This window comes from Syngnathus typhle, linkage group LG11 (genome assembly GCF_033458585.1).
Source record: "Syngnathus typhle isolate RoL2023-S1 ecotype Sweden linkage group LG11, RoL_Styp_1.0, whole genome shotgun sequence".
Taxonomy (NCBI): domain Eukaryota; kingdom Metazoa; phylum Chordata; class Actinopteri; order Syngnathiformes; family Syngnathidae; genus Syngnathus; species Syngnathus typhle.
The window spans coordinates 14592891-14618939 of record NC_083748.1 but is presented as its reverse complement, the minus strand read 5'-3'; the positions used below and the strand labels follow the sequence as shown (position 1 = coordinate 14618939).

At 46.9% G+C, this 26049-nt stretch overlaps 2 protein-coding genes across 23 annotated transcripts in view; both read right to left on the bottom strand.

Moving 5' to 3' along the window:
• The window catches only part of nfasca (neurofascin homolog (chicken) a), a 42172-nt gene extending 18301 nt beyond the window's left edge, over positions 1 to 23871 (bottom strand). For 3 of the 22 annotated variants that reach the window (XM_061290794.1, XM_061290787.1, XM_061290790.1), the window contains exons 1-16: positions 13938 to 14157; positions 7236 to 7277; positions 5689 to 5873; positions 5353 to 5370; positions 4448 to 4553; positions 3988 to 4184; positions 3649 to 3771; positions 3384 to 3554; positions 2992 to 3039; positions 1619 to 1730; positions 1338 to 1522; positions 1143 to 1274; positions 893 to 1036; positions 485 to 596; positions 250 to 416; positions 18 to 165 (exon numbers count right to left, since the gene is read on the bottom strand). In XM_061290794.1, coding sequence (XP_061146778.1) covers positions 18 to 165; positions 250 to 416; positions 485 to 596; positions 893 to 1036; positions 1143 to 1274; positions 1338 to 1522; positions 1619 to 1730; positions 2992 to 3039; positions 3384 to 3554; positions 3649 to 3771; positions 3988 to 4184; positions 4448 to 4553; positions 5353 to 5370; positions 5689 to 5776 — 1751 coding nt within the window. In that variant the 5' untranslated portion in view covers positions 5777 to 5873; positions 7236 to 7277; positions 13938 to 14157. Of the gene's footprint in view, positions 1 to 17; positions 166 to 249; positions 417 to 484; positions 597 to 892; positions 1037 to 1142; positions 1275 to 1337; positions 1523 to 1618; positions 1731 to 2991; positions 3040 to 3383; positions 3555 to 3648; positions 3772 to 3987; positions 4185 to 4447; positions 4554 to 5352; positions 5371 to 5688; positions 5874 to 7235; positions 7278 to 13937; positions 14162 to 23568 lie in introns of those variants that run through there. The other 19 variants (XM_061290798.1, XM_061290788.1, XM_061290799.1 and 16 more) reach the window with 12 other exon arrangements.
• A 543-nt stretch (positions 23872 to 24414) lies between these two features.
• LOC133162007 (zinc finger protein 492-like) lies at positions 24415 to 26024 on the bottom strand. Its single transcript, XM_061290851.1, has 2 exons — positions 25784 to 26024; positions 24415 to 25293 (listed from the first exon to the last, which is right to left on the bottom strand). The coding sequence occupies exons 1-2, from the start codon at positions 25968 to 25970 to the stop codon at positions 24485 to 24487; spliced, it is 996 nt and encodes a 331-aa protein (XP_061146835.1). The 5' UTR covers positions 25971 to 26024; the 3' UTR covers positions 24415 to 24484.
• Positions 26025 to 26049: the final 25 nt, after the last annotated feature.

Genomic DNA, 26049 nt, shown 5'->3' with positions numbered 1-26049 from the left:
CTCGCTCGCTCGCTTACCTCCATCCCAGATGGATGGGCTTGTCATCCTTGGTCCAAGTCACAGTGGCAGCCAGGCTGGGATCAAATTTGACTTTGCAGTCAAACCGAGCTGTGGATCCCCTGATGGCCGACTGGTGTTCAGGGGCCCCGACGATACGGCTGGGCTCTAAGGAACAGTCAGTCATTTGATTTGATTTGATGCCTGAAAAAGGCACAAGCTACGATGCCTTTTGCACATCTTGCGTCTGACCTTTGACCTCCAGGCGGACCTGGTTTTCAGCCATGCCCAGAATGCTGCTGGCCACGCAGGTGTAGGTGCCCTCGTCCTGCGGTCTGGCACGCTGGATCTCCAGGCTGCCGTTGATATAAGCGCGGTAATGTCCGCCGTCTAGGCCGCTGCCTTGTCCGTTCTTAAACCTGCCATGAACGTTCCTGGAAGTGAACACGCCATTCGGTTCAGAATGCCACTTTTCCCGCACGCTTACCAGCGTAAATCTGGAATAGGGGAACCGAAAAAGGGGCAGTCCAGAAAGGTGCGGTTGTTCTCGATGACTTTGATCAGTTGATTTTTTGGCCCAAGTATCCTTGGACGCATATCTAGAGAGAGGAATAATTCCCAAAGTTCAGAATCCAACTGCACATTCAAAAGAAAAAGCATTTGTCTGGAGAAAATGAACTGTTGGTCCATCTTTCCCCACCCACTGTAATTCTTTCTTTCTTTCTTTCTTTCTTTCTTTCTTTCTTTCTTTCTTTCTTTCTTTCTCTCTTTCTTTCTCAACACCATCGACTCCCGAGACGAACTAAGAGCATCAGCTCAACGTCAACGTTTTTGAAGCGCTCAAACAATGAAAGCGGGCAAACATAGGCCTCCACTTTGAAAATGGCAATCTCACCGATGACACTGACAAAGGCATTTGCCAGAAGATAACCGTGCTGGTTGGAAGCGTTGCATTGGTAGACGGCGCTGCTTCCCATCTGCACCGAGCGGAAGATGATGGTGTCGCCCATGAGCTGGCGACTCGGGTCAGGCAAAGAGCCTGACGGCGGGGCAAAGAGAAAGCCATTGTTATCAAAGGTCATATGTATCGGCTTACAATTAGTCAATTGGATGGCGATAGTTTCAATTAGCCAGAGAGTACTTACTGTTTATGGGAATGCCGTTAACCAGCCATCGGATGCTGGGTTTGGGGTTGCCGTTGGCCCGACACACCAGGCGGCCGTTGGCTTCTGGAGCTAGCACCAAATTGGTCGGTTTGTCCAGCCAGTAAGGGGCCGCTGTGGAACCCAAAGGCACGTCAGCAGTTCCTAGCGCAGATACAAACAGCTGGCCGCTCTCACCTTTCACTTGAACAAAAATGGAGTGGCGGATGCTCCCTAAATGATTGGTGGCCATGCAGACGTATTCCCCCGTGTCCTCCTCTGACACGGCCACGATCTTCATGGTCTTGTTGTAATTCTCAAACTTGACTTTCTGTGCCGGCAGATCGCCGCCCTTCTTAAACCATTTGATAGCCGGCGTGGGGCTGCGGGTCGACACGTGCGCGCACGCGTCAACGCACGGGAAGAACGTGTCTTGTACTATGTATTGTGCGTGCGTGCGTGCGTGCGTGCAAGCTCACAGTCCAGCAGCAATGCACTCCAGCAGCAGCTGCTGGTCCCTCAGCACCATTTTGGAGCTCTCGGTCCCCGACGGTGTGAGGAAGGTTGGCGTGGACTCAGCAACTTTACGGCCTACAAATGAAGAAAAAGGAGGCAATGAAACGCATGCAAAGCGTAAAGCGCTTCAAAGGCACACGCTGAGCTTATTGGAAGTGGCAACTCAATGGAAGGTTACGATTCCGATAACTTGTTCATAACGGCTGCATTCCAATTCTGCAAGGCATTGTCGCTTTCTCCATCCAGTGTGTTGAGGTCAGCGCGGCCAGTAAATGGCAGGAAGACATTAAGCCGAGCTGAAACGACAAGGCCGTCCGTCTTCCTTAACGTTTGCCAAGGGAACAGAGGTGGCAGGCAAAGATTGCCACTAAAAGCCTGAAAAGGACAGCCAATCAAACCTGTCCTATGTTCCTTGGTTTGTTTTAGTCTGGCATCACAATGAAGAACATCATTCATTTGATGTGCTTCTTCAACTTCTAGAGCTGGCAACTTTGCCACGCCAAGCCTTGCAAAATGAAAGGGAACCGTGATCGGCTTTCCCCTTGACGACATTAAGGAACGAGTCACGTGGAAGTAGGGAGGGGGAGAGACAAAGATGCAAGTCGCTGTCAGGTTTCCCAAGCAAATTGGAGAGTGGCGGCTGCTGCTGCGGCTGCTGCTGCTGCCGCCGCCGCTGCCGCCTTTTTACACCGGCAACAATCGTATTTCAATGAGAGCAGTTTTTATACATAAAGTATATCTGAAGATCACAAGGAAATAATTACTTCTTTTTTGGGGGGGGGGGAATGCCACCACGGAAGATAGCATGACAAAGAAGAAAATGATTATGCAGACGACGTAATTGAAGATTCACACACAATGTGGCATGATACTTACTACACACTGCCCTGGCTGCTCACGACACTATTACTACTAATATAGAATTTATGTCCTCCATAAAAACACACAAAAAAGGAAAATAATCCTTGACAGAATTTCAGATGCATTTAATCTATAGGGTTGTTTTTTAAAGAAGAAAAATGAGCCCACCTCAAAGGCAATATGTGTATCGTACCTCAAAGGCAATATGGGAATCATTGAAAATTGCATTTTGAAAATGGCTACAGGATTTAGTCGGATCAAAGCGTTAGCATTTAGCTGAATCAATGAACATCTCAACTGGATTAGTCTGTATTAGAAAGAGAAAAGAAAGGATTCCTTTGATGACATATTTGACAGGATTGAAACAATGTTAGAATGTTAAATTGACACTGATGTCAGTAGGTGAATTCAACACGACTACGGATTGACGCTACAACTGGACAGGAGACTCCACTGTCCAGACTTTGTGACTCACCACCATATGGGTCACTGTCATTGTAAGAGGTGTCATTATAAGGATCATCTGAAAACACACCAACAAGCATGCGCACAGATAGTACGTATAAACCAAGCTCAATACGTATACGTCTCTTTTGCTCTTAGCATAAATGACAGAATGTCATCACCTGGAGATGGGAACATCGGTTACCGCTTGCATTCGTTATGTTATTAAATGACTAGGACTATATGGCTGGCATTTGATATCTCTTCCAGCAATCCATAGCAGTGGTCAGTGTGGGTGTTCACCCATTCAGTTTCACTAATGTGTTCTTTGTACAAACGGCTCGCCCTCTTCCGTGCCGGCCGGCGGTCTCTTTTACGGCACGGCTTGACCATGCATGCGTGTTGTTCCGGTCATGCACTCACTGGTAAGAACTTTGAGAGTGAAGGGGTTCTTCTGCTGGATGGTGTGCGTAAAGAGGAAGCGAGCGTTGCAGCTGTAGTCGTTCTGAGCATCTTGGGCCACCACGTTGGAGAAGTACATGTCTCCGTTCAAACCCATGGACACTCGCTTATCCTGTCGGATGGGAATCATCACTGGAACATGGAAAAGGGCAAAGACAAATTCATCTTGCTGCTGTGGTGACACGTGTGCAGAAGGTGCGTATTGTCATGTCCAAATGCTGCTCACTACTGCTCATCCAGAAAGTGAACGGAGGCGGGAGGCCCGGAGGGGGGTTGCAGGGGAGGACCAGCGACGAGCCCTCGCTCACCACCACTGGCTCCAGCACCTCCTTAGGCCACAGAGGTGCCTCTAAAAAAAAAATCACCAGGGCGTGCGTTCAAATGCGCAAAAAACAACACCACAACAACAAATCAAAAACCTGTCAGCATTTTCTGCAAATTTTCAATGGTGATATTTTAGACGTTTTCCATCTCCTCGTGTCCGCTGCAGATGTACGCGTTAATGTACTGATGAAATCAAATGAAAACATTTCCCGATGCAACGAATGTGTGTTGCTATACTTACTCGAGACCCTAAGTAGAATTTTGTTGGACATTGCCACTCCGTGATCATTGGTGGCAAAACACTGGTATTCGCCTTCATAGTCTTCCGGCCGTCCTCCGTTCCGAAATCCGATTTCCAGGGTTCCCGAACGTTTGCGCATTGTCACACGCAGATCTTTTGCCGTGTTGAAAAACTTGCCATTCCTTCTCCATGAGAACCTGAGGCACCAAATCAAAGAATTCACATTGCGACTTGGCTGGATTGAATTTGTGCCTAGTGCTGGCCATCAGACACATTGCCAAACAGGGCAGGATGGATGGCAGGATGGATGGATGGCAGGATGGATGGCTGGATGGACGGACGAATGAATGAATGAATGTACAAGAGTGTGCACAGCCAAATGACTCCAAGTAAACAATGTGCCATTGTCCAGTCCCACTGGTGATGTAAGAGACATTGCGTTTGTGTGTGCATTCCTTACGTTGGCACCGGGTTGCCCTTGGCTTCGCACTCGATGATGATGTTATCTCTGGGGTCAACAATGTAATCCTTTACTGACTGCTTGGTAATAGTAGGGGGCTGTTTCACTGACCAAAGAGAGGAAGCAGAAGCATGGTTGGTTACATTTCTATACGCACGCACGCACGCACGCACGCGCGCACATGCACATGCACATGCACATGCACATGCACATGCACATGCACATGCACATGCACATCTGCTCCAAAAGATGTGGATGAAAACAAGTCCCGAGATGGCCCTTCATTGAACGTCTCATTACTGTTCTTATTGTTTTTCTGGTTCAGTCGGTATCCTAATTAGCAGCAAACTAAAGAAAATAGCAAATGATGTCTAAAATGGCTTGTAGAGCCACAGCCAATCATGTCCAGGCCAGCCAACCGTGTTCACTCCACTATACATATTTAATGGCTTAGTAAAGACGACCCCCTCTCACTAAACAGAGCCGACGCGTCCTTAGCCATTTGCTTCCAGCTCACCGAGCCCTTCGGGGCTTTCAATTGCTACACACACACACACACACACACATGCAAAATGATCAAGAGTGAGAAATGCTTTTCCCTTTTTTAAGCAGACGCTAAACTCATCCACAAAGAATGCAATTTGTATTGTGTGCCTTGGCAAGCATCCGAATGCTTTCGCCACATGGTTCGTTGTGCTACAAACAAGCATACATGCAAATTAAAACGGGATGCAAATTGTCGTCATGTTGAATGGCCTCCATCATTTCAAAGCATGGCTGTCACAAATACTTCCACAGTTATTGCCAGGGAGGGCTCGCTCGCTCGCTCGCTCGCTGGGAGATAACAAGCGCACAAAACCAGTGGGAAAGACTGACAATCGACACGTTCAACACAAAAGACTTACGGTCGGCCAGGATCTTTGCTGTTAGTCCAACGTAAAGCAACAGGGAGACAGACACAAAGTGTGGGCACATTGTAAAAATGATGTTACTTACGTAATCTACGTATTAAACACACCCGCGCATTGAAGTATTCTACAATATTGACATTGTACAACTTGAAGGTATTGTTAAATGGTGTAAGATGGGGACGGAGCACTTACCTGTTTGTTGTTTTCATACGATGAGCCAAGAGAAAGAAAACACAAAGCAGGTGAGACGTTCTTCACAACAACGGATATAACGCACACTTTCTTGAACGCTATTAGTTTCCCCTAATGATTTATTAACGGCGCACTTACGATCGTTTGGTACTTCGATTGGCGCGGATTGGCGCCACAGCAGCAACGACATGAAAGCCAGGGCCCAATGGCTGCCCCGCCTCATCATTTCGGCCCGCCTCAGCGCTCCTGACGACTTCTGGCGCGCTGCTGCTGCTGCTGCTGCTGCTGCTGCTGCTGCTGCTGCTGCTGCTGCTGCTGACCTGCTAAAAAACAGAGACAGGTTCGAAAAAGTGCAGTCGACTGTCCTGTATGCAGTAACCCTGACCCTTCCTATTTGCAAACTACAAAATGTGCATGTGCATAAACATTGCCATTCTAATATGGGACCAAAGTGCTGAATAGCAAACCAACAAAGTGCAGGAAATCACTTGGTGTATGTTGTGACAAAATCAACTTTCATCCACTCTTAAATCTCCATCTTTTTGAGGACAAAAGTATTCACACTGATCAACTCCTCACTTGAAACAAATGCTTTGTGCACTGCGGGTGAGAGCCGCACGCAGGCCGTGAGCCAGCAGTTGCCCATCAAACACAAGAGTCGTTGTTTCCAAAAATACTATACACTAGCTAGTACATTTCTCCAGTGGCCTTAAGCAATGTACTCGATCGATCCGGTCGGTCGGTCGGCCCTCGCGCTGGCAGCGTGCCCTCTACGGCAACTTGGGTTTGTGCGTGGAGACAACCTTGAAAACATGTGGATACACCTCCTCCGGGATCTTGCCGTTCCTAAAAATAAACACCACACCACCCAAGCAGAGTCCAGCCATTGCCCAGGATCTCCTTCAGGTGCTGCTGGTCTTCTATTCCCAGCCAACTGGGAAATGTATAGTCCTCTACCTTTATCGACTGTTCCATTGTCCTACCTTGAGCCTACTATGTTCATGAAAGGAGCTCTCGATTTGCTTCTCCATGTGTCCTTCAACGGTGGGGAGCTACGCATTTATGTATATTGAATGGCCACAGATGAGCATTTTTGTGCGCATGTTTCCACAAAAAAGTGCCCCTTGGACTGGCCCTGATGTATTTGATTTGCTATTTTTTTTGAAAGCTTTAGGGAGTTCACTTGAAATGGGTTGGATTGCCTTTCTAGTTGACCTAGCTTACACACTATTTACACACACATGAACCATATACTCGCTCAAGCAAATCACATAGACAAGCTAAACACCACCAGGTCAACATAACGACAAACAAATGGTATTGTAGTGCTTTGCTTGTGACACGCTTTCTGAGGGAATCAAAAAAGCCACAGTCAGAGGGAGGAACTTGTAGTATATCCAAACCGTCCTAGGGGCTAAGCTAAATTGCCTTGGGCCTTTATGCCCCTGGCAGATAAGCCAAATCAATTGGAGGTGAGGCTACCCTGCAAAGTCGGGTTCCCAGAGTCCCTAGGATGATTAACATAAATTGAGATGTTTCCCCTTCCCCAGGTGTCATTGGGGTTCAACTGTCTTCCACAGACGAGAAAAAAGAAATCGGAAAGCTCAGTTGTAGACTGATGAGAATCATTCAGATGAGGACCAGTCACCCAAGTCTAGCTACATGCAGATACAAGGACGACTTACCTTAATAATGATGTTTTGTTTGTCTGGGACCACTTTGCAGACCTGATGAGAGAAAAGACAAAAGAGATCTTATTTTGATGCTGCATTTGTTATGCAAACTTTGATGCCAATTAGTGACACAGGAGGAAAGATGTTGGCGCAGTGCAGCCAACACATGCCTCAGGACTGTCTGCAACTGCCAAAGAGCTCATCTGGGGTGATGCTCATCTTCTCTCGTTTGTTTTTTTTTTCCCCGGTTGCCCTCTGCTTCTCCTGCTCACACTAGAACATAGTCTGCCTGGAGGGCTAAGGAAAATACTCTCCGACAGCGCACAGCCTCAACGTGCAAAATGTATGCTAGTATGTTCACAAAGCACACAAAGAGAAAATGTTGTATTTGATGAGAGATGTGGAAGAAGAGAAACCCTATGATTGTTCCATAAGCATGAGCACTTCTGCTGTAGTCGCCATGGCATTTCTCAATCACTCTCAACACTCGTGCTGGGAGTGCTCCTAAATGAGCTACTACAAATCATCACGACCCTTCTGACTGCACTCTGTCACATAGTACTGAATTTCTGGGGAAGAAATGTTCAACTGGGTTAAGTGTTTTGCCATAGGGCAGGCAGCCAGGCAGCCAGGCAGCCAGGCACATGAGTTTATTTGCGCCACTTGCAGAAGACGTGGATGAGTAAAGCTGCAATGCAATGTAACGGTGCGTCAACACAAACAAACGGAAACTCTCTTTGACTACAGCAAATGTCTTTTTTAGCAAGCACTCTGGAAAAAAAAAACACTCCTAATGACTTGCTCGTGTCTGTACACATACTTTTCTATATTTTTCTTTCTAGGCCTCCTGCACAAGAATAAATAGGATGCCAATAAAACAGTACAGAATAAGAGCCCAAGACTCTGCTCAAGATGCATCGGAATCTTTTGCGTGAGAGTGTGGACACTTTGATGTCACTGTTGTCTGTCACCTGCCTTTGAGTCCTAATGAATGTCCCAAATGTCACCAGCTTTGGTCTCATGCACACACACAAAAAAATAAATGGCTCTTACTCACACAAAGGTCACAGGTTACGTGTTAAAGTGGTTGTGTGTGGGGGCTGTGTCAGTAGCATCATTACCATAGCGCGGATGTCTTTTAAAGGAGTTGCCATGACAACAGTTGCTGAAGCCGACGGGATCAAAATGTGGGGGGTGGCAAGGCAATGCTTGGTATTTGCGTGAAATCTACCAATTAGTAGTGATTATGACATCTTTGATTTGAATTATTTAAGAAAAGAAGAAAAAAAAACATATCCCTATCTGTAGCAGGAAGAAATGCGCCGTTACACGCTGTGGCTGTGATTATATGTTGCCAGGGTCTGCTCATGCATTGTTTCACTTTACAGTAAGTGATGCTTATGAAGTAGCATTAGAATTTGGTGTAAACAACTCAACTGTGGCAAGTTGGTATCCATCTGAGCGCTAAAAGAAAATCCCCTTTTTTTAGGAGCTCTGCATAGAAACACAGTCGCTCGCTGCCTGCGTTGGTTGCAACTTTCTGCTTTTGATCATTGTCAACAAAATCTTCTTTGATTAACGCAAGCAAGGAAGGAAGCAAGGAAGCAAGGAAGCAAGGAAGGAAGGCAAATGAGCAGTGTCAGATTGCAAAACCAGCACACTGCACACAGCGCAAATCTCCAGGGAAGGTACCATGGAGGAAACAAGACTGGAGGATGGACGAGTGCACGTTGGATGAGAAAAGAAGAGTGTGTGTGTGTGTGTGTGTGTGTGTGTGTGTGTGTGTGTGTGTGTGTGTGTGTGTGTGTGTGTGTGTGTGTGTATCAGTGCATGTGTGTATGGATTTGTGTCATGCTTGGAAGGAGCTGCGGCTCAATCATGCCGACTGACCTACTTTTGATCAAAAGAGCAAATGGATGGAAAGTGGAAACGAAATCGGGGTGCTGTGAGAAATCACAAGGGGAAAAAAAAGCTAAATCAACCCAGTTTGAGGGAGAGAGAGAGATGATTTTTTTGTCTGGAATCATTATATTACTGCGTGTGTGTCTTGCAAACAAGGGTCAATAACAAAAAATATGAAGCTGTGAAGAGGCAGAAGAGATACAAAGCTCACGTGCTTGAGCATTACCAGGATATCCCAAATCAATGGTTAGCCAAAGCACATTGTATGTCCGCAGATCGGCTTTTAACTCCTTCACTGCCATTCCAGTTCATCTTTAGAACCGTCAATGCTATTGAATGAGTTAAGAGTCTTCTTCAATTATGGCTGGCAGCCGATCAGAATAAACATGTAGGAGCGAGAATCACGGCATCAAACGGATCAAGATGAGACACTTCAACTCAAGCCAATAGCGACTGAAAAGCAAAAGGCCTTATTTTTTTTAACCATTTGCCAAAAGTGCTTATGCAGTTGCCCTTAGTTGCAAGTGGACCGCACTGAAAGGAAAATTGCTCTCCAATGTAGGAAAAGCAAGCCGAGCAGATCAAAGAAGCGCATTGTTGGACGGGACGCCATGAGAATCCAATCAAAGCTCCAAATCAAAGGCAGGCAGGCAGCCACGCAGCCACGCAGCCACGCAGGCAGGCAGCCACGCAGCCACGCAGGCAGCCACGCAGGCAGCCACGCAGGCAGCCACGCAGGCAGGCAGGCAGACAGGCAGGCAGGCAGACAGGCAGGCAGGCAGGCAGGCAGGCAGGCAGGCAGGCACGCAGGCAGGCATGCAGCAGGCAGGCACGCAGGCACGCAGCCACGCAGGCAGCCACGCAGGCAGGCAGCCACGCAGGCAGGCAGCCACGCAGGCAGGCAGCCACGCAGGCAGGCAGCCACGCAGGCAGGCAGCCACGCAGGAGACCCCAATCAGTTTGTTGCCCCCTGTCACTTTCAACCCTGCCGCAAAGGAAGGAAGGAAGGAAGGAAGGAAGCGGCTCAAGCAGCAAAATCGGGATCCATTTATTTCGATTGAAATCTATTGGTCCTCACTCCGCTGTGTTTGAAATATTGAAGAGCACGTGGCGACGTCTAAATGCTTCCCCCTCCCTCACCTTTGTCACATATTTATGACAAACAAAGAGGCCATTTAGTCATCCCTTCAGGCACACAGTAAAAGCCACTCCCACCTGCTGGCAGCCCCCAAGACATGTTCATTGTCCAACAGTAGCACTCCAGCTCATCACAACAATAGAAAAGATCCAAATGATTCCATTGAAAGAGATTCCTTTGTTTTTGGCCTTGAATATGAACATCTGCTTGCTTCTTCACCAGAAAGCTACAATACACAAGGACTTTCAAGCAAATGTGAGAATTCTCCAATCCTTTGTGCAAGACTAAAAGAGAGAGAGCGTCCAGTCTGGTGGTTGTGTTCACAATGCCCCACTGCGAGAAGAACACTCCACCTTGATTCGAAATGACCTCTGCCACACATCATTCTGCCTCTTGATGCCAATTTGATTTGATTGGATTTTTTGCCCGTTTTGTTGTTGTTAAGCAGTCAGTGTTTTTCTCTGCTTCACTAAACCTTCCATCGATATCTTCATATGCTTTTCCTTTCCTCCGACAATGTCGGTCAACGTACGACCTCATTGGCACATCTGGATTTCACTCCTCAAACGCCCCCAGCGCCCCTCCCTCCATATCAATCCCTTTTCAACGTCATCCTCTCCTTCCTGTCCAATAAAAAGCACCCCCAGTCAGCAGGGCTCCCTAGCAACAGTGCCATCGGAGAAAAGAAGGATCAAAATGGGGGCAGAAAAAAAATCAGGGAGATAAAGAAAGACGCTGGCTGGCTGGCTGAGGCCAGGCCAGGGCAGGCCAGGCCAGGCCAGGCCAGGACAGGACAGGACAGGACAGGACAGGACAGGACAGGACAGGACAGGACAGGACAGGACAGGACAGGACAGGACAGGACAGGACAGGACAGGACAGGACAGGCGGTCGATCTGGAGATGGCAAGTCTGAGACTGGAGGTCCTGCAAGTGTGCGTGTGCGCGTGTATGCATGTATGCGGGCGCATGGGTAGTTTGCATGTCTTCCAGGCCTAATTTGCTGAGATGGGCCCATCTGCCTCCAGGTTACGCTAAACTCATTCTGCCATTGACTGCTCTGGCTTGTTGTCTCACACGTACACACGCGCGCGCACACATACACACACACACACACAAATTAACAGTTGTCATCTGTCGTTTCTCTTCTATAATTATAATATTAGCAAAGTCCATTTCCTCAGAACAGGCTCTGTCCTTTTACTAAATGATATTAAGTCCGTACAGAATCTCTTTAGTCCATCATGAGGTGAATGTTTGACTGTGTGTAAGGGCATAGTGAACAGTAGCATCACTGTATCGCTTCTCTATTCATAATTATAGAAAGATATGATGTCCAGCTGTCCAGTACTCCTCTCTGCATTTAAATCGGAAAATTAGAGTGACAATAACGGATTCAACAATTTAACTGTTTTCTCATTCTGTGTGTGTGTGTTTGTGTGCGTGTGTGTGCGCGTGCGTGCGTGTGTGCGCGCGCGTTTTATGGTTGTATGTGTTGCTTCCACATTTGTGGACGCATGTAGTTTGCGTGCACGTGTGACTAGGTGCAAAACACTGGTGAAGAACAAAAAAAATGATTCTTATTTACCATATAGTATCGTAGCACTCTGCAAAAAAAAAACACATCGCCAATCAATCTGGTGACCAATGGTGGTTAATCACGTTTCATTCATACACAAACCCTCTGAATGATTGCAGAAATGAATTCCTTGGGTCAATTATAATCATTACCATCTTAATAGCAGCAACCTGGCGCAACTGTTGGGGGAGCACAAGATGCTTTTGAATTTTCCATGTGGGTCCCATCTTTATAGTCTTTGGTATGACCCGGCCGGCTGGGGTTTGAACCCACAACCTTCCAGTCTCAGGGCGGACACTCTACCACTAGGCCACTGAGCTGGTTTTGCACAATTTGCAAAATTTCTGCCAAGTCTGCATGACCCAAAGGAATTCTGAAATTATGTGTTATGTAGAAAACTCACATCAAGCTCAGAAAGTTTGGACAAACAATATCGAGCCAATCCATGTGTAAAGGTTATTTTGGAATTGGAATCAGAAAAGAAAAGGGGGGAGGCGGGGAACAGTGTCTGTTGCGACAACCTCATTGCTCCCAAATTAAAGGAACTATTACACGAATGAGTGGAGCAATGGCCATTGGCAACCTGAGCCCTTTTGCCCATCAAGAAACGCACTGGCTGGAAAACTAGATGCAAGGTCAAGAAAGAATCATCTGCAGAGTGCAGGCAAAATGCAAACAAAAAAAGAAAGGTGCATTTATTCTTCAGTACAATAATAGAATAGTACAGTGTCATGTAGCTATGTGTAAGTCATTTCATGCTGGCATTGCTGTTGGCCACATCCAGCCATCCACCCAAGCCTCCAATTTTGATGTCCCCCCCCCCCCCCCCATAAGCATGACAGGCAGGCTATGGCCCATGTCAGTGACTTTGAGAAGGAAGGTACACTCTGACTTGTTCCCTTGCCAATCAGAGGCTATTGTATTAGTTTGTAAACAAATACATAAACGGGATCACAGCGAGCACACAGTTAGGTCCATGGTGTTAAATATCTGTCACTGGCTCTTCCCTCTTGCAGTGTCTATGACAGCCAAGCAGACAGCTGTATCTCGGCCGCCCGCCCGCAGCCATTTGTCACACACACACGCGCACACACACACACGCCCGCACACACACACGCTCGCACACACACACGCGCTGACAGAAGCATGAGCAGCCATGTAGCTAGAGGGCAACATCTGTATGTTGCACCACCTGGACCCACACAAAGTATTCTCATCTTTTCTCTTGAACTGACTGATGATGTCATCCACCAAGGATAATACAATAAAGTCATGAGGAAAATTGTGTTTGTCAATGTACAAAGTGAATTGTAAATGTATTTTATTTGGACTTCATCTACAAAAGCTCATGTCCTTTTTCAAAACCGAATGTAGCTATAGCCAGCCCTGCACTTGAAGCACATGTAAGACTCTGAGAGACATACGAGTCCTCTCAACAAAACCAAAGACTAAAAGACCACACTGGCTATCCGTCTTTCTCACTCTCACTCGCTTTTTCCGTTTTGTGACTCAGCTCCACAGTGCTCCAGAACAAAGAAAGGGCTGTCTGGATTTGAGTCTGCTCGTGTTTGTGCGTACAAGTGTGGGTGACTTGCGTGCGTGCGTGCGTGCGATATAGTATATACGGGACATCAATGGACCTGCCCGCACGGCACCCTTCAAAATTGCAATACGTATGTATAGTAATGGTCCCTTGGCAGACGTCACACACTCGCATCAAAGCTTCAATCGACATCAGTGACAAACATCAATGCATATTGAAGAGTAAAACCTCTTCAAATGGTGTTCAAAAGTGGCCAATATAAGCAAGCAGTATGCAGCATGAAGATCTCGATTCACTCAATATTGCAGTGATTATTTAGATGATGGAACACAATTGTCAGCCACTTGCTCACATCTGCGAGATCAATACGTCATCAGTCTCGGGCTAATTTAACAATGACAGGCCGAGAGCCTTGCCTGAGCACTTTGCGTCAAATGACAAGCAGACTCCAAATGAAAATAACAAAACATTCATAAGCCTGGGACCTTTCACATGAGGAGAAAGTCTTCAGCAGAGACAACAGCTTACACAAAACACACAAGCACTTCTTTACCTTGCTCAATGCACGCTTAAATCCAGGTTGACACACAATGTTGTATCTCCATCCCAGGGGGGGGGGGAAGACTGGACAATTGTTAATCAAACACACGATGATTGAGGTCAAAATATCATTGTGGCTATTTGCCAAGCATGTCTTTGATTCATATCTGTCGGTGTTCCTCTCGCTGGGTCAGATATCAGTGACTCGGGTTGGTTGTGTGATCTCTGCTCTCCCTCTCACACTCTTCTCCATCCATCTGTCACCGCCCCCTCATTTGACCCCTCCCACCTCATGAATTATTAATGAGCCTCACACGCGCTGCAGTCAAACGGTAACATTCTTGAAATATGCAATCAAACAGTCTGAATAAAACTCAAGATGGTTTATGCTATGCACAAATACATCTTGGTAACCATCATCACGCTCATTCAAGAACTTTGGCGACATGTCTTAAGACAAATGCCTACCACTGTTTTGCAAAGAGCGTTAGCCAAACAATGGATTGAACAAGACAAGCTGCAAAAGTGCTTGCAACCTTGATTTGAACCCTGACAAAATCACTTGACCATCTGAATGGCTCATTTGCATTCTAGTACATGGAATAAATCCACCATTCCAGTCACACTGCACCGACACCTAACCAAAAGCTCAAACACGCGGCAGCCACGCATGAATACATTTACACGCAAAAATGCACAGGTCACCGATAAGACAGGGCTGCCTGATCATGCATGAAGGCAAGGGGAGCGAGCGAGCGAGCGACCGTGCGTACTCAAAACACACACACACACACAGCTGCCCACGTATGTAGCACAGGCGAGAATGCCCTCCCTAGCTGGAGGCTATCTGAGATTTGTCATGGATGCGACATGGCTGGAAGCAAGGTCAGTCACGGTAAATTGGTGTGCACATGTAAATTGGGGAGCACAGTGCAACATTTTCCACATTAAAAACTGGAGTGCCATTTGGAGTGATCAAGCAGGTCACCAATTCCTTTCAAACTTGCTTCTATACTTCATGAGTTTTCTGCAAAAACGCATTTTTAGTGCTTGGATTGAGATTGAAATGAAACCCAAAATCATTCCAAAAAAAATCAATGATGGCATGCATATCATTCTTGCGTATAAATAGATCAGATGCTCTGGCAACAACAGGACCATCTCCTCTTTCCGAGTTTCCTTTAGACGTGTGCCAGCACACACACACACACACACACACACACACACACACACACACACACAAGTAGACAAAGCAAGGACATAAACTTGTGTCCAGATGGACTGCAGCAGTTGACCTCTGATCATTTGTGCACACAATAAACGGACACACTTCCAGACACAATGCACTTAAGCTTCCTCAAACACACACGTGCATACGCATTAGCATTAAACATAACAAACTGCACTGAGTATAATGTATGCCAGTCTTTCTAGAATACACAACAACCTTATTTCTATTTGCAGCTGTAACAATAGAAGAAAGTGAAAAAAGTCCATTCAAAAACAAGTGAATGGCATGCACTACCAAGAAGGTGTCTTCAAATAAGTCTTGAATATGGACAGAGAGGCCAATTGAAAAAACATTTCAAGAAAAGATTGACTAAAACCTGCGCCACTGCTTTCAAACTGGCTCAAGGGAAACCTGGATTGAAAAATAATCCAAGAAACGAAGGCAAATGTGAGGAATGGTAGAAAAAAAATGAGGACAACGTAAACGATTTATGCCCTGGGGTTCCTTGCTTTAATTAACTCTGCAATGACCCCTATACACACGCCAGCGTACACACACGCACACACACGTACCTACGTACGTGTTTCCAGTGCACTTTTTTCCTGAAGCGGGTGTCGGGTCAGAGTCTACCCAGGGCAAATGCACATATTTATGACTCATTTAGGACCCCACTTTTATACAGATGTAGTCCTTAGCAGGACACATTTTCACTTGTGTAATACATTGTACGGTACGCGTGTACGTGCCCTCCACCTGAAACAATAAACACATTGTGACTATTCACACAAATACACACTCTGTTTTGTGTGGGTGGGCAGCGAATTCAAGTTGATTCTTTTCATTCAAATATAACCAAACAGAATTCATGTGTGCGTGCGTGCGTGCGTGCCATGTCAGGCATGCGTGTGGGCTACTGTCAATTAGGCTTTGTTTACGTGAAGGAGGACTGGGAATTGTCCATTAAGATTAACAACAGATGAGTGTACCATTGTCCTTTTTCAAATAACACACACACACACACACACACACACAGACACCAGAGACATGACACTGAGCATTCTCGGCCGGCAGGACAAACACGCTGGCGCGACGTATACAACTTAATGGTTCTCGAAATCCCGTCCCATTAGTTGAGAACTTTTGGATTTGGTGCAATGGGCTTCAAAATGTAACAGAACCAGGACATGGTCAACTTTCCCACACCGTCTGTTGTTCATTTCCCCCCAATTTGCCAAGCAGCACTGAGTTGCCTCATTTGGAATTTAGGATGAGAGCCAAAATCGCTTCTTTTCTCTTCTCCTCCGAGACCCACCCACTCTTTTACTAGCTCTGTATGCGTTTGTACGTGTGGGCAAACATGCAGGGGTTTGGGTGCCTGGCTGCCTGGCTGTGTATCTCCAACATGCGAGAAATAAACATTAATACAAATAAAAAAATGCTTCCATTGTTTTTGGTGCCCTGTCTAATTGCCATATAGTACAAGCACCGAAACCGTCTGACCCAATTGACCAAATAAAGTCAATTCAGTTTGCACACATGAAGTCGATGCACCGTTTGTCTTTTCGGGCCACGTCAAATGAGGTGACGGGCCCCCGGGCCTAGGGTTTGACACCTCAGCTCCAGCCGAGAGGGTCCACAGTGGTGTGGATGGACTTTTTGCTTTGTCCCATGATCAGCTTCTCAAAACACTTGTGGCATGAGGTGGACACCTGTCACTAACATACTTCTTGCTTTGTGTGCTGAAGCACCTGTAGCACGTCACATGGCCACCGTGATCAAGCAAAGGAAGAGCCGCAGAGAGAATTGGACAGAGGCGGGCCATGGGAGGGAGGGAGGGAGGGAGGGAGAGCAGCTGTTTCACAATAAACAAGAGTCAGGCTCAACGCTAATTGAGACACTGTTGCTATGGCTACATGGATGCCGCCCGTGTCTGGCCGTGAGCAAAACAGGTTCGCAAACACAGCCGTGGCAAGCTGGCTACGTTTAATCGGGTTGCTTGCGAGTACCCAAATGGAAGTACTTTCTCCCCAAAAGCGCTATTTCTTCTATTTATGTGTGAATGTTGTCCAACACAACCCAGCCCCCCTCACAGACTTCTTGTCACGTGGAACACGTGGCAAGGCAGCCAGCCAGCCAGCCAGCCTATTGTCTTCCACGCCACGCAAAAAGCTGCCCCCCCCCTCACCCCCCTCACCCCCAAAGGCATACGTTAACTCCAATCCCCGTGTTTTGTCTCTGACAACAGAAGGTGTGGGATTTTGGAGAGGGTTTCTTCCTTCTTCTTCTTCTTCACTTAATGAGTTAGCAGGGGCCACATGGCCCAAGCAGAGGCTCAAGTCATTTATTCATTTAGCCCATTGAACCTCGACAGCCTCCCCCCCTCCTTCCTTTAACTGGCCAACAAACACCAAGGTGCATGATGTGCAAATAATGGGATGACACATCGCAAACGGATTGAACTTGACTGATCATGCCAAACGAAAGCTTGAAGTGACCCGTTTGTCACCGGCAGCCGCGTAAACATCGAGAAAGTTGGTGACGGAATCAAATGAGTTGGTCAGCAGGTGGTCAGCGGCGGCAGGCGTACCAGTCATACACACAAAGAAAACAAGCAAGACGTACAAGGCCCCTGCATATCTAATGACAAAGCAAGACCACATAAGAACAAGGGGACACAACTTGACTGGCCATCTGTGACAATCAATAACACACTCACTCTTGTACACAAACTGAAATATTCATACTTGCAATATAATCATCAGTTCCATTTAGAAGGGAAAATTCAAAATGTCATTCAAAGTTTATGAAAGACAGCTACATTTTTTGCTTCTCTGACTTATTTGCCTTTCATATTGGTGTCGCTTGATCACTTCAAAAACAAACACGGGCAGATTGCACATAAATAAAATTAAAAAAACATTTCCTCATGTTGTATTTCCATGGAAATTAACACATCACAGCATGATATTTCTTTAACAAAGACACCAGAATTAATTAGTGACGAAGCTTACGCATATGTGGGCGTGCACGCGCACACACACACACGCACGCACGCACGCACGCACACAAAGTTATTAATGCCAACTAGACTCCTGCGCTTCCTCTTCAAATCCGCAAAGCCAAATGTAGAAGACAAATATAAAGGATAAGTGCTTCTAGTTTGACAAAGGAACTTCAAACAATAAGCACTTGAGAATTGATATGATCTGTAAGTAAGCAAGCTTTATTGGCCAAAGTACTGTCAAGGTCATGCCGTTGATATTGTTCAAGCATGCCTAATGAATTGAAGATTGTCATGAAATATCAGTTGCGCTATTAAATTAAAGGCCTCAAACATTTTACAATCAGATAATCAACAAAGCAAAAAGGCTGCACAGTGCTATTTTTAATTTCAATGCCATTTGACTCTTAAATGGGACCTCCATTACTCTTGTGTTGTTAACCTGCCAACACTAACTCTGTGTGTGTGTGTGTGTGTCTTTTAAAGATCACACGGCCAACAGTTTTAAATGTCCTTGACCGAGCCTTCATTTCCATCTTGGCATTTGAGTTGATTGGATTAGCCCTGCTTGTTTGGTCACTATGTATTGGGTGTGCTCACCACAGATCAAATATTGCTCATTAATATCAATCAATCAATCAAATTTGATTTGCAATAGCCAACTGGTGCATAGACTGGATGTTTGTGCATACGTGTGTCATATTCCTCCAGAGTGCGTACGACCTTTGAGGTAATTGGCCATCTCCCCTACCAAGACGGGAGCCTGCCTTCTTTCTTTCTTTCTTTCTTCCTTCCTTCCATTAAGTGAAATTGTCAGGGTCAGACGGACATTGTCCCCCTCTGTCAAAAAGGTCTGCTGAAAAATCTGGACCAGATCCTGGACTGGTTGCCATTCAGTTGCATGTGAAAGGAGAGCAATATGGGAATCCCTTCCCTTCCACTGTCAGCAATATGAATGACAATTTCTATTTATTATCTATGTCACAGACATCTGTTCATCACTCTTCCATGTGTTTTGTCCATCTCATCTCACACTAATCTGTTTCTATTTGACAAATTCACCCCCTTCCCGCATCACTTCATCATCTTAATCTTGAACTCTGATGAGCCAGCCAGCCAGCCAGCCAGCCAGCCAGCCAGCCAGCCAGCCAGCCAGCCAGCCCTCTCAGTTGATCTGGTCATTTTTTGGCAATCACTGCCCCCCCCCACCCCAGCTTTCTCAGCTTCCCCTTCATCCCTTCTGTCTTAACCCACTTTCAAGAGCAAACAATAGAGACAATAGCGAGCGGAACCCTGAGGCAGCGGGAGGGAGGGAGGGAGGGACGGCGGTAGGGGTTGTCCACGGCAGCCAGGGCGAGTGAAACTATCAAAAGACTGCTCCCCACAGAGAGAGCTAGAGAGATGCCTAGTGCCCATCTGCTGAGGTGCTGAAAGCAAAGAAGGGGGTTGCTTGCTTGCAAGAGATGGTGACAGATGACAAAGAGAAAATGAGATTTTGATCCGCGCAAAGGATGCTGATACATGCTATATCCTCACCTTATTTATACGTCATCAATTTAAAAGATAGCTCGAGTGTCGCTGCATACAAAAAGTCTTGAACCTGCTCATTCAGTTTTGCTTTTTTCACGACCCTGCAAACATTCTGGGGGGGGGGGGTTCCAATATTGGCTGTGGTATGTCAAATAAAGAGCAAAAAAAAAACATTATTACAATGACTATTTTGGAAAATGGCTGTAATATTAGGAAGGGTGAAAAAACTTAAGGGGGGTCTGAATACTTTTTGGACCCACTGTGTGTGTGCGTGCGTGCGTGTGCGTGTGCGTGCGCATACATATATGACTATACATAATTATTCTTGTGTCATCTCTGAATACACCTGCCACTCGACTCATCTAGCAAAGTGTTAACCGTGATCAATAAAGCAATGACATCCAGATGGAGGGAGGCCAACAGGAAGGCAATTGTTTGCTTATCGTGGTTCTTCATGTTGAAGAATGACTTTGTTAACCAAAGGCTACAACTAACTAGGATGCCAGTCATCAGCTTGAATAAAAGAACAAAATGTCAGGGTGACAGATGGGCTATATGGTGGGAGCAAGCCTTGAGGCGTCAATCTTTGGCACAATGGTGCTGCTTTCATTTGGGGGGAAAAAGTCAACAACAGGTTGCCGACGCTGTACAGTAAACAATGGCACCAGTGGAGTGAGGAGAAGAGACTTTGGTGACATGCTGAACCAGGAGACATGCATTAGAGACATACTAAAAAGGACGCCAACTCCAGGAAACATTATGATGTCCACTTCACATTGATTTTTGTCGCTAGAAAATACAATGGATAGGCCAATAAATGAAACAGACTGCTCTAGTGTTTAACATTCAGTCACGTTACGGCTGGCCTGGCCTGATGATATCCCGAAAGGCCAACGTGTCATATCTGCCCTTGATTTACATTGCAATGGCACACTTCTGGTGCTGCATATAAATGGAGCCATTCGTCTCCTCGCAGCAGTCTTTTCATAGTCGAACGACAAATAAGGAAATTGGTTTACTCTACGACACTGCTGGCTGCTAAACAATATAGGGCTATACAAATAGACTTGACTTGAAACTCATTGCCATAGGAATAAGGCCTCCAAGAGATGGCACGAAGCAAAAGTGTAGTAGGTCAAGATCAAGACATACAAGATAGACGAACGAGACAAGGAGCATCAAAAAACTTGAACGATCCTGACGAGATCCGTGTGGCGAGGAGCAGCTTTGACCAAATAAGATGCTTTGTCTCAGAGGATGTGATCTGCTGCATCTATTTTCATCTCAACTACATTGAAAGAGTAGCCTGTGGGCAAATGGTCGTTTTGTCAGTATGTATTATCTGAAGACAATTTGGACCTTTGCCAGGATTCCCTCATGGTTGTTTTGTCTGCAGATATTGGACTCAAATCTGGATCCCAGCCACTAAGCCTGGGCCAACGAGGGGACATTTCAAAGGATCAAATCATGTTCAAAAGATCCCATCTATAAAAAGCCAATTAAAAAGGCAAGAAGACAGGCAAGGCAAGAAGACACATTTGTAAATTGTATGAAGCATGGTTGCAAAGATTGCGCTCGGCTCCAGTTCCTCTCAACCTTTCTGGGGACAATCAGCAGAGCAAAACTGTGGCGACCCCTGACGGAAGAAGCCCAAAATGGCACGCAACAACAAACAATCAGTCAACAGTCGAGTTTGTCAACAGCTCTCTGCTGCCCTCAGCTGGACGGGGCGGAGCGGTGCGGAGCGGAGCGGGGCGGAGGATTGGACGGACGGACGGACGGACGGACAGACGCGCAGTAGTGTTTGCACAGTTCCTAAGGAGGAAGTAGACCAGTGGTTCTTAACCGGGGGTGCGAGAATGCTTCCTAGGGGGTGCGCGGATACCCGGGGGGGAATTTAAAATTTTTCGGGGATAATGGTGGAGTAACCGAAAAAAGTGAAAAATTCCGGAAATCAAGAAGTCATTGTGTTAATTGGCATTAGGGATAATGCCAATTAAGCCTTATAGCTGTAAAGTAAACCGATTATTATTATAATAATTATTTAGGGTTAGGGGTGGGAGAACTGGTTAGTGAATTGAATGGGGTGCGAACAAGGAAAAAGGTTAAGAACCACTGAAGTAGACAGAGCTTGCTACATTTGCACGTTAGCGCCCGCTCACCTGGAGTTAGTCCGTACGCCCCGTGCATGGCTTGCTTTGCCTTTCCCTGGTAGCGTCCCTTATCTTAGCGTCCGTCCATCGCCTTAGTCCTTGGTGCATGCGTGGACATTTGAGTGAGGAAGCGTCTGTGTCACTCATTATCTTGCAAACGGACACCTGTGCGCGGACCGGGAAGGGACGGGCGAGAACGCGCTCGCTCATGTGCGCGTTCCCGATTGCTCCAAGGCGCAACAGTGCCAGCGGTGTCACAATGATTCGGGCAGGTCTCAATTTAGACACGGGTCGGACTTGGCCCGCGGGCCGGACTTTAGGTATAGCGGTTTAGTTCTGTGCGTGGTCTCTTGTTTTCCTCCAAAATGGGATTTTGAGATTCAACCTTTCTCAATTTGGTTCAATTCAAACAGTGTGCATCAACAGCTGGGGGCCTTCGATGAAAAGGGAACTTTTCATTTTCATCAACTTGCAAACGTAAAATGGGCATACTGTCTCTAAACTTTGAAGTACATAAGATTAAAGTATAACTATATAAACCGCCCCCCCCACACACACACACACACACATACGCACACACCACTAGTGCTGTCCCTTCCTATATGCTAAAGACTGATGACTTGACAGATGTCCAGAAGACAAGTCATCAAAGAGGCTAAGTCACAAAAGGTCACTGCCACAGAGTGCCTAGCCAAGCATATCAACAGACCACTGAGTGCAAGAAAAAAGTAACACAGATAAATACATATGTACCATTCCTGATGTCCAGCCACTCCTAAACCAGACCCAAGGTCAGAAGCATCTTAGGAGAAAAAGAACTGCATGGACTGGTGCTCAATCATCCAAAGTCCACAGGGAGATTCTACAGCGATGGATGGATGGATGGATGGATGGCGCTCATTACACTCGTCAATAAGTCGACTCCAGATGCAGGGTCCGGCTGACTCCATGTGAGCGAGCCAGCGAGGACCTCTGGGCGTGGATACTATCAGGTTTGTGAGTCATGTCTTGAGTGGAGATGGAAAGTGTTCAAACCTAATGTTGACTACCACTTTAGTGGTGTCAATTGTTCTGGGGCCTGTCACTGTCAATCATGGGCCCAAGTTCAAGGTCATTGTGTAAATCTACTGCATGATCCGCACGCGCACGCACGCACCTGCACACCCGCGCACCCACACTCACCACTCCCCTTCAAGCAATACGCGCGCGTACCGCGGTACTTTGTCCATGAGTTGAGCCGTGACGTAAGGCAACATATTAGCTTGTCCCATTGCCATTTCAAGACGCAGTTCTGACAGGCCCCGAGCATCACACGCTGCAATCTTGCAGGTAAAGCGAGCAAATGAAAACTTCCAGTGGCTATTCGATTCTTTCCGCATCCTACTTCACTACGCTTACGTCACTGACACTCACTGGCTTCTGGCAAGGCCCAGTCGTTTCAGTGGACTTTGGAACATGTCTCTTCAGTTTGCGCAGAGCAGCAGAGGCAGTAGCGGCAGCAGCGGCGGCGGCAGCCGCAGCAGCAGCAGCTCCCAAAACTGCAGCATCATCATCAGCATCATCCAGCGGATGCGCAGGGAGGGTAACCGGGAGACAACCCCCCTCCATGTACCGTGTCCGGGAAACGCAAACGACTGTGTGCTGTTGTCATTTTATCATACGATGCGTCACTGTGATGGGCGTCACAGAAACACCGGTGTAGGAAGTAGAAAGCTAAGTGTTGTTTTACCTGCGTTCTTTTCGCCACGCGCAGCTGGGCGGCCACCTTTTCAGCTCTTCTGCGGTGGCGGCGGCGGCGGCGGCGGCATCAACATCAGAATAGCAGCGACTTCTCTCTCTCTCTCTCTCTCTCTCTCTCTCTCTCTCTCTCTCTCTCTCTCTCTCTCTCTCTCTCTCTCTCTCTCTCTCTCTCTCTCTCTCTCTCTCTCTCTCTCTCTCTCGATGCTGTCCGTGTTACCCGAGCTGGGATGCCGTGCGTGTGTGTGTGTGTGTGTGTGTGCGTGTGCGCGCGCGCGTGCTCTCTCAATGCGGTGCAGGTTTACTCCTTCCTCTGCCACGTCTTAAACTCCTCCTCCCTCTGTTCCGCAGATGTTCTCGCGTCGACGATCTATACCACAGCGTGCACGTAACCTGCAGGTTGCTGCCAGGATTTCAAATATCGCCATTCATCGGCCCAAATACAATTTGATCGGACCTCTTTCTATCACGAGCCCCAATAACCATCATGTTCTCCCCTTTACAGCGCCCCAGCAAAGAGATAGGATATGTTGACTATTTTTGAAATAAAGCAAAATAAATGGATTTTCTTTTCATTTAAAGTAGGAATTTATTTCAATTTTTGAAATAAAGCATGCGTAACTGATTACAACTGCTAGTGTGGATTTGTTTTTCTCTAATCTAATAATAGTCTCCCATCTTTGAAACATTAGCAACATGATCTTGTTCAGAGTTACAAGGGGAAAAAAATTCTGGCCCGGACAACCAGTCCTGTTCTTTTCTCTTTGGCTGCAATCTGCTGAAGGCATTGTCACTACTTGAATTGAGCACCGTTTAGGACCTGAATAAAACAAGGCTCCACACAACATGTTTTATTCACACAGAAAACACAGAAAGGGTGACAAAGAGGCTCTTTGTTTGCGTACATTTCATTTAGTTTCCGGCGGACTGAGGGTTCCTCGGAAGGGCGCTCGGCTCCAGCTGGCTCGTTCTCGGGTGTGGAGCCGAAAATGGGTGTTAAGGTGTGCGGACTGATTGAAGCGTTTGCCACACACGTGACAAGCAAAGGGCTTCTCCCCAGTGTGGATTCGATGGTGCCTCTTGAGCATGCTGACCGTGGTGAAGCTCTTGCGGCACACTGTGCAGCTATAGGGCTTCTCCTTGGTGTGCCAACGCATGTGGACCTCCAACTGGCAGGCAAAACTGAAGCCTTTTCCACACTCTTTACAAGTGTGCCACCTCGGCATGGTCGCGGCGTGAGCGTTACGAGAAGGGGGCGGCGACTTGAGGCATTTCATGCCTTTTAGCTGCAGCAAATTGACACTTTGCTTCTTATTTGTGCAAGGTAGTCCCGTCGCCTGCTGCGCCAGCGATCCCGAAAGATCTTTCTGGACGCTTCTGTAGCTATTTTCAGCTGTAGCACCGCCACCGCGAGTGTCTGAATGGAGAGCGCGAGTGGACGATGAGCTGCTGGCTGCAAAGTCTCCCTCATTTTCCCACTCTGTCTCCTTGAATGGCAAAGGAGAAGGTGAGACTGTATCGCTACAACACAGCGTTTGGACTAACCTGGATTGGGTCTCAAATGGACCACAAGGTTCTTTTTCTGGGTCTCTTCCACCATCATGCCTACACCCACTGTGAACGTCTCCGAGGTGGGGCTCTTTTTTCACTTGAACACCGCTTACCCTTCCAGAGTCGTGGATGCCGTCGTGATCTCGGGACTGGACAGCACGTGCTTCTGTGAAGTTAGAGACATCACTTTGTCGTATCGATTGCATTTTCCACTGTGTGCCCTGCGATTGGCTGGCAATCAGTTCAGGGTGTCCCCCGCCTACTGCCTGATGACTGCTGTGGGATGACGCCGTGGACAGAGGATGGATGGATGGATGGATGGATGGATGGATGGATGGATGGATGGATGGATGGATGGATGGATGGATGGATGGATGGATGGATGGATGGATGGATGGATGGATGGATGGATGGATGGATGGATGGATGGATGGATGCATGCATGGATGGATGGATGCATGCATGGATGGATGCATGGATGGATGGATGCATGGATGGATGGATGCATGGATGGATGCATGGATGGATGGATGGATGATAAACATTTGACTACGGGCTGAATCACTGACACCCACGCAGAAATCATCATGATATAAAGATAAAAAACAATTGACATCGGACGTATGCGGTGCGACAAGCGGCTCCGTTGTCCTTACCTGGTTGCAGTAATAGTCGTTGCACGGCGACATTGAGTAGCCGTTTCAGGCGCTCGTTCTCTTCTTTTGAACGGCGAATTTCACTCTGAAATTGAACAAAGGTGTCTTTGATGGCGCGGAAAATTTCCTCAGCGACCGCTGTCAGTCTGTCGTTCAAAAACACGTGAAGCAGCTCCAGCTTGGTCATGTTGTCGCCTTTCCTCCGCTGCGGAACGCCCTTCTGTTTATGTCTGCTGACCCGGAAGTGATTATTATTATTTTAAACA

Bases quoted from the DNA above. Each gene is read 5' to 3' on its own strand.
- LOC133162007 (XM_061290851.1), bottom strand. From the start codon at position 25,970: ATGACCAAGCTGGAGCTGCTTCACGTGTTTTTGAACGACAGACTGACA. The intron at 25,294-25,783 runs GTAAGGACAACG...CTAACTTCACAG, and splicing joins ACGACTATTACTGCAACCAG to AAGCACGTGCTGTCCAGTCC.